Source organism: Amia ocellicauda, chromosome 11 (assembly GCF_036373705.1).
Source record: "Amia ocellicauda isolate fAmiCal2 chromosome 11, fAmiCal2.hap1, whole genome shotgun sequence".
Classification (NCBI taxonomy): Eukaryota; Metazoa; Chordata; class Actinopteri; order Amiiformes; family Amiidae; genus Amia; species Amia ocellicauda.
Genome location: NC_089860.1, coordinates 18,175,169 through 18,182,307, shown reverse-complemented (window position 1 = coordinate 18,182,307; position 7,139 = coordinate 18,175,169). Strand labels below are relative to the sequence as shown.

Below are 7,139 nucleotides of genomic sequence, written 5' to 3'. Positions count from 1 at the left end.
ACATAGCTGTTGCCAAGGAGAGTGTGTTTTTCAGAGTCATTTCAGGATCTGTGTTTAGTTGATGTGCATGGGTTACAATCTATTTTCATATTAATATTTCATAGATATTGACTTTTGCAACTTTAAACAATATTATTAGACTATTGTTATAGTTTCCTTACACTTTGTGGAGATGACTTCTATCCAAAATACCAAAAGCAAAACAGTTACAGAAACTGAGGCACTGAATTGAATTCTTTAATTTAACATATTACCATGAGTAAGATGTAGGGGCTGACCATTTCATCACAAACACAATTGCATGTGAATAAAGCAACATGCTTAATACAGTACTTCTTGAATTCCCATTTATTTCAGATTGTCAGTTTATACTGACAAAAAACACAGAAAACCGTGTAATGCCATATTTCTCATATCAAGCTATGGCATAATGTAAAAAATATAAATACATATGTAACTGCACTTGCTACATCTACGTAAATCAATTTTCTTAACATATTTCTAGGCTGAATATTTGTGTCACTCAGATGTGTCACAAATAAGTCACTTCAAAGAACAGACAATGACATGAACTACATACCCTGAAATACACCACTAACGGGAAAATGACATTACACATGTTATTGTCACACTGGACACAAATCACAACATGTCTGTCACAACCCTGGAGAGGAATTATACCAAATATCAATCGTTTTTCATTTGTTCAGAGCCAATTGGAGGCAAAAGGAAAAGCCTTCTGCAATTGCACACAGGTAGAGTCTGTCCGTCTACTGATGATGGTTCTCTGAGCAGCCAATAGGAATTGCAGTTTTGCACTGAAACTAGTTGCGCCACTTCAGCCCCCCCCCCCCCCTGCACGCCAGTATATGGGGGTTTCCAGTATAAGGACTGGTTTCAGTTCTGCTCACCCCTCCTATACAGCGGACTGAGAAAGGGCAGGCTCTTCCTTATTTCTTGAAGTTTTTAAACTGTGCGCAGCCTGATCAGCATCTTTATCATCCGAGAAGCACCTGCTGAGGACGTGCCAGTGCGGACAGTTGCAAGGATGGCTGAGGGTTCAAGCGAGTCTCTTTTGAGGAATGAAGTCCCCCCCAGTGATGAGACTGTTGTGTCAATGCAAAACGGACAGACGGGGTAAGATACTGGCTGAATACACTGCCCAAAAGCTTTGCATTGATTTCCACCAAAAATGCCACTTTTCAAGACTTTAAAGCGATCGGCTTTTTCAGAGGAGTTTATGCGCGAATCGAGTAATGACTTCTGCGCAGCGTCACCTGCAGCTAGGCAGGCGCAGAGCGTGCGGACGCGCAGGCGCTCGGTCCTCTAATGGTCCCGTTCGCAGATTTCCGCAGGTCTGCGCCGCTCCGCCAATGGGAGCGACGGGATCCTGCAGATGTGCGCAGAAGTGCGGAAATGTGCCCCGCACGAACGGCACCAGCAATGGTTTTACATTTGAAACGGGACAAAGTAGATTTGTTTATGAGAATTTGGTGTGAGTGGATATAAACTACTAACGCATTTTCATATTAAACGGACATGTGTATTTTATGGTTCTTTAACATGCAGTATTTGGGATTTGGCTAGAAAACAGTTTGTAATGTTAGTTAGACGTATAACTTCCTTTGAAGTTAATTGGCAATCTGTTGTATATATTTTGGGAGATACGTCTTTCGTAATGTAACAAATCCAGTATGTTGACCCTTCAAACGAGACTTAAATAGATCTATTGGATTTTTAAAATTATTTTGTTCACCCAAAACCTTTTAAGCTTGTGAAAAAACCCCATCATAACCTACAGAAACGTTTTCGGCCACCCAGTAGGATGACTGAAAAATCCCAATAGCAGTTATTTAAGTGTCACTGAACAAAAAAGTGATTAAAAACAAAACAAAAAAACAAGGGTTGTATTTTTATTACGCATGCGTGGCATTGGGCATGGATTTTACTTCGCTGCTGTTTCTGCTGCTCTTGATGCCGTCAAAAGCAGCCTCTGCCTGGCAACTAGTGACGTCAGAGCTCTACCTCGAATACAGCGTTCGCGATGTCATTCATTGTGAGATGGAATGGAGCCTAAAAATAAAACCTGTGCGCAAACCGTATTCGTGGAGGGGGGGGGGTCATACGATCATTTTAGGCCATCCTTAATCAGTTTATAAAGAATCTCAATTGTTCTCTTGAACCAAGCGTGAATTTTGGCAAAATGATGTAGAGAATTTGGAACCAACACCTGATTTAAGCCCTGAAGGAAGAGGACTTTCATTGATAGATTTAAGGGAGTTACTTATTTTTTGATCAATAATGAACCAGTCTTTAGGGATTGGCAATTTTATTATACATTATACAAATCAGTGTCTTAACACTTTTTTGTTTTACCTCTGCGTGTTTATTCATGTATGTATGCATTGATTTTAAAGAATAAGGGCAGTCTTGCATTCCTGCTTCAAAAATAATCTGAAACATAATATCACACTATACATTATCACTGTTATATTTTTGTGTCTGCTGTGACCTAAGATGGCCTATACAAAGAATGTGAATGATTTGAAAAAAATCCTCTAAGGGAGAAATTGACCGCAGCTGAATATACATTTTCCTTTGGGGCTGACTTTCATTTAATGTGGTTTGTGTTTTTACAGAGCCTTGTCCAACCGTGGGTACAAAATCGCTGGCTTTACCCTGCTGGCATGCGTGCTGATTGCAGGCCAAGCCATCACTGCATACTTTGTGCTTTCTCAGAAGGATCAGATCTCAAATCTGGAGCAGCACACCCAGAGTCTGAAGCAGCAGCTGAACACTCGCAAACAATCATGTACGCAACCAGGTGGCTCTGAAAAATAATTTCAAGGGATCTATAGAAATGAAGCCCATGTTCACACTTTTTTTTTCTTTTCCCCTCCCTCAGCACCATCTGTCCCCAAGATGCTGCATATGCCAATGTTCAAAATGCCCCTGCTCCTAGATGACACAGAGAAGCCAAAGAAGACCCCCATGAAGGTGATTAGTTGTTTAGCACATGTTTAACATTTGTTTTGTATCTTTTACATTCTGAGTTTGGATAGTGTTGCCATACTAATAGCATTCTAAATATTCCTCCTTTTTCTTCTCAAAGAAACTGGAAAATACTGCCACTGTCAGCCTGGAGAAGCAAGTCAAGGACCTTCTGCAGGTACAAGAAAAAGGACTATATATAAAATGTTATTGACCTTATGAGTGTTCCCTAGATTTCCTCATGTACTCCGGAAGTATAAATCTGGTTAACCTTTACCGACTGTCTTTGCTCCCTCTCTCTAACAGGACCAGAACCTTCCTGAGTTCAATGAGACTTTCCAGGGGAACCTGAAGAGCATGAAGGATCAAATGGAGGAGTCCGAGTGGAAGGTGAGAGAGAGCAGTGTTGTATTATGAAGAGACAATTATGACCTAAAAACTAGGGCATTAAGAGAAAAAAAACATATAACACTATTGTGTAAGCTCCTGCTGGTCACTGTGTAGGCAGTACCAAAATTGCACTTGCAGGCATCAATGCTATGATTTTAAAGGTGTCCATGTGTTTTTTTTTTTTTTTTTAACTTAATTCACTTTCCTGTCCTGCAGGACTTTGAGTCCTGGATGCACAAATGGCTGGTCTTCCAGATGGCCCAGCAGAAACCACCTCAGCCAACCCCTCTTCCTGTGGAGCAGACTACTCCTATTGAAGGTAACACAAAAATACTTTACGATATGGATTAAAAAATATATATATATCCTCTGTAATTCCTGTTTATTCTCATTGTTTTCGTCCTGCTCACTATTAGTGTGTTAATTGTTAATCATGTGAGAACTGGATAATATTAACAGTGCTCACTTGCAATTGTGAAGTGCATAGATCTGTTGAGTCTTACACTGCAGCTAACACACAAATACCTTGAGAGAATAATTTTCTGTTGCAGAGTCCGGAATTCAAACCAAATGCCAGGTGGAGGCCAATTCCAAGACAGTGCATCCTGGGGTTTTCCGCCCCAAATGTGATGAGCAGGGTAACTATGAGCCATTGCAGTGCTGGGACAGCACCGGCTTCTGCTGGTGTGTCGACAAGGACGGAAAGGAGGTGCCCGGTACTGCAACCCGCAGTGAGAGACCTCAGTGTGATGGTGGTGCAGGTAGGTCAGCCAATATCATTCGAAAGTGAACTGAAGTCTGGGTTTAGATTAAGTGAGGACATGCAGCCGATAACAGGAATTGGTTCTTGGTTCTTAGTTTAGGATTTTAATATGTTCATATTCCTTCCTTAATCTTGTCCAGTTGCTTCAGATTGAGTTTCAGATCACCTCAATCATTTTACATGATGCTACAATGAGAGAACCAGATTGATCAATGTGAACCCTCCTTATGTCTTTGTCCTACAGGACCTGCACGTATGATGGCCATGCCAAGCATTCCCAGAATGCTGGAGATGAAAGGTGAGGTCAACTAGGAATTGCTTTCAATTACCAGTTAATGCATTATCTTGTGAAGTAAGAAGCATGTAATCAAATGCTTGGGTCTGCAAGAGTTTTTATGAGTGAATCTACAGTGGTCAATTCTCTTGTACTTCCCATGGCTTGATATATATGACTGTAAATGTTTATATTTTAACGTTTGTATGGTATCTGAAAGACTGAAAATCTAACCATTTCTTGTTTATTTTGTAGATGAGTAAAATAACTGGGAGGAATGCACGTCAAAGACAGCTATGAAGCGCTCTACAAATTTGATATACTGATGTATTAATGGATATATTAATGAATGCTTATTTGAAACTAACCGCTTTTGGCAAGCAGATAAATACTTTAAGGAAAATGGGATTTAGTTTTTTTCTGAGGGACTAAAGTAACTTTGTTTTAAAATCTTTACCTAATAATTGTATTGACTGTAACAGTGAACCATGTTGGACTGACCTGTTACATTTTGTGATTGTGGTGAAGTCTTTTGTGTTGAATGATCCCTTGCACTTAGTTATACATGCCATTTCAAGGCATCTTAATTACAAACGGGCACAAAATAATTAGATCACCATCCACAAAAAGTACTTTGCATTAAAACCACAATTGGTAGCTGTAGAAATCTGCCACACACTGAACTCCACATCTCCACAAACATGCATGGAAACACCAACCCTAAATTCAAGTCTTCACTGCAGTTATTATTATTTTTTTAATTTAAAATCTTCAACTGAATGATTTGTTTATTAGATTTAAGAAAATATTCTCTTTCTTTTACCTAACGTGCTTACAAGTTAAGATGTATTGAAGTTTTAAGAGGGCTAAATGATGTAAATGTATGTGAAGTGAGAAAATAAAAGATGGTATTTCTAACCAGCTGCTTTTGACGGAGTTATGTGTTCAGTATGGCATATTTTAATTTTAATAGTTCCTTTCCAAAACAATTTGAACAGCCACTGGTACAAAACAATCACAAACATTAGGCCCTAATACATACAAAGTTGAATCTTGGGAGATGATCATACCAACTGAATATTTAAAGTTTATTACTATTTATCAATTATACAATCCCTTTTAGTTTCTTTTGTATCATTGTGTGCATTTTATGGAACCGTTAAGTTAAATGTTGCTGCATTACACCTAGGGTCAAGTGTAACTAATCTCCAACAAAGGTTAACTTGTACCATTCAGTAATTATCCTTTGTACACCAACATGTGACATGAGTTATCTTGGAGTGATATATAATATGTAATGGCTGCTAAAAAAATGGTGAATAGGGTGGAATATAATTGAAAACCCTTAATAATTTGTCTGGGTTAAAATGATTAACATTAACTGACTGACACTGAACTAATACTGAGATTAACCTTAAAACTGACTTTGCGTTTTCATTGAGTTAAGTTGTTTCTCTATGCCCTCTTTGTTGCTTCTGGGCAATTCTAGAAGGCAGACAGGCAGCATGTGGAAAGTCCTGGACATGCCACACAATTCAGCATACAAAAACAAAAACGATTCTGTAATGAGCTGGGAGATTTTTAAGACCCTTGGATAAAATTAAAAAAAATAGCAGGGGGTGGGTGGTATGTATGAAGTTAGACCTGGTGAAATGCTGAACGGAACACCTGGAAGAGGATGTCAGTGATTAAGAAGTGACTAGACGGCTGGGGGAATGCGGGGATTGCCCCCATGCCCACTACCACATTCGACCACAACTTGGCTATGCTAGAGCAGATATACACATACATACAAACACACAATGAAGGTGTTAGTCAGTGACACACTGTTGAGCATTGATTCCAGTGACAGATGACAGATGAATGAATGATCAACACCTACCAGTGACTTCAAACCCGTTTAACCAGTGCTGCCTTACAGCCCAGCTGCAGCACAGAGGCAATCCTTATGGGAGCAAAATCATACTAAAGACCGCTTACTTTTATGAAGTGGTAAAAGTTACGTTTAAAGTTTATGTTTATAACACAAATTTAATGCACAATGCCTTCACTCACAAAATAAACGCAGCTCAGTGGAGTTGGCCACGAAGCAAACATACTAAGGGTTTTCATGAAAATGTTTGATGTTAAGAAACTAGCCACTGTGTTTTTCTCACACATGGAAAGCTCTGAGCTGATGTTGTTAATTATTATATATGCCGCTAACTCAAATTTTCCAAATGACGCTTAGAACAGGGGATGTGCCAACTGACTGGAAGACGGAAAATGTCATTCCAATCCACAAGAAAGAGGACAAAACTGAGCCAGAAAATTACAGACCAAACAGTCTCACCTGCATCACCTGTAAAATGTTGGAAAAAATGATTAGACAGAAAATAGAGGATCATCTTAATGAAAACCATATTCTTGGAGATAGTCAACATGGGTTTAGATGAGGCAGATCATGTCTTACTAAAGTGAAAGCACATGATATGATATACTTAGATTTTCAAAAAGCTTTTGATAAGATTCCACACCAAAGACTGATCCTCAAACTGGAAGCTGCAGGCATTCAGGGTAATGTAAGTAGATGGATTATGAACTGGTTGATGTCTAGGAAACAGAGGCTGTCGATTAGAGGAGTTGCTTCTAACTGGAGTGAGGTTGTTAGTGGAGTTCCACAGGGATCAGTACTAGGACCTTTGCTTTTTCTAATCTATATTAATGATCTGGACTCTGGGA

At 39.2% G+C, this 7,139-nt stretch overlaps 1 protein-coding gene across 1 annotated transcript; it reads left to right on the top strand.

Annotated features, from left to right (window-relative positions):
* Positions 1–897: 897 nt before the first annotated feature.
* Positions 898–5,339, top strand: LOC136763074 (H-2 class II histocompatibility antigen gamma chain). Its single transcript, XM_066716796.1, has 9 exons — positions 898–1,137; positions 2,640–2,812; positions 2,906–2,997; positions 3,113–3,169; positions 3,298–3,381; positions 3,598–3,700; positions 3,933–4,142; positions 4,389–4,442; positions 4,674–5,339. Exons 1-9 carry the CDS (start codon positions 1,049–1,051, stop codon positions 4,679–4,681), a joined length of 870 nt encoding a protein of 289 aa, XP_066572893.1. The 5' UTR covers positions 898–1,048; the 3' UTR covers positions 4,682–5,339.
* The last annotated feature ends 1,800 nt before the right edge of the window (positions 5,340–7,139 follow it).

What these genes read in the sequence shown, in the direction of transcription:
- LOC136763074 (XM_066716796.1), top strand. Translation starts at nt 1,049, where the DNA reads ATGGCTGAGGGTTCAAGCGAGTCTCTTTTGAGGAATGAAGTCCCCCCC. An exon ending in ATGCAAAACGGACAGACGGG is followed by an intron (nt 1,138 to 2,639) that starts GTAAGATACTGG and finishes GTGTTTTTACAG; the next exon opens with AGCCTTGTCCAACCGTGGGT. An exon ending in TGGAGGAGTCCGAGTGGAAG is followed by an intron (nt 3,382 to 3,597) that starts GTGAGAGAGAGC and finishes CCTGTCCTGCAG; the next exon opens with GACTTTGAGTCCTGGATGCA.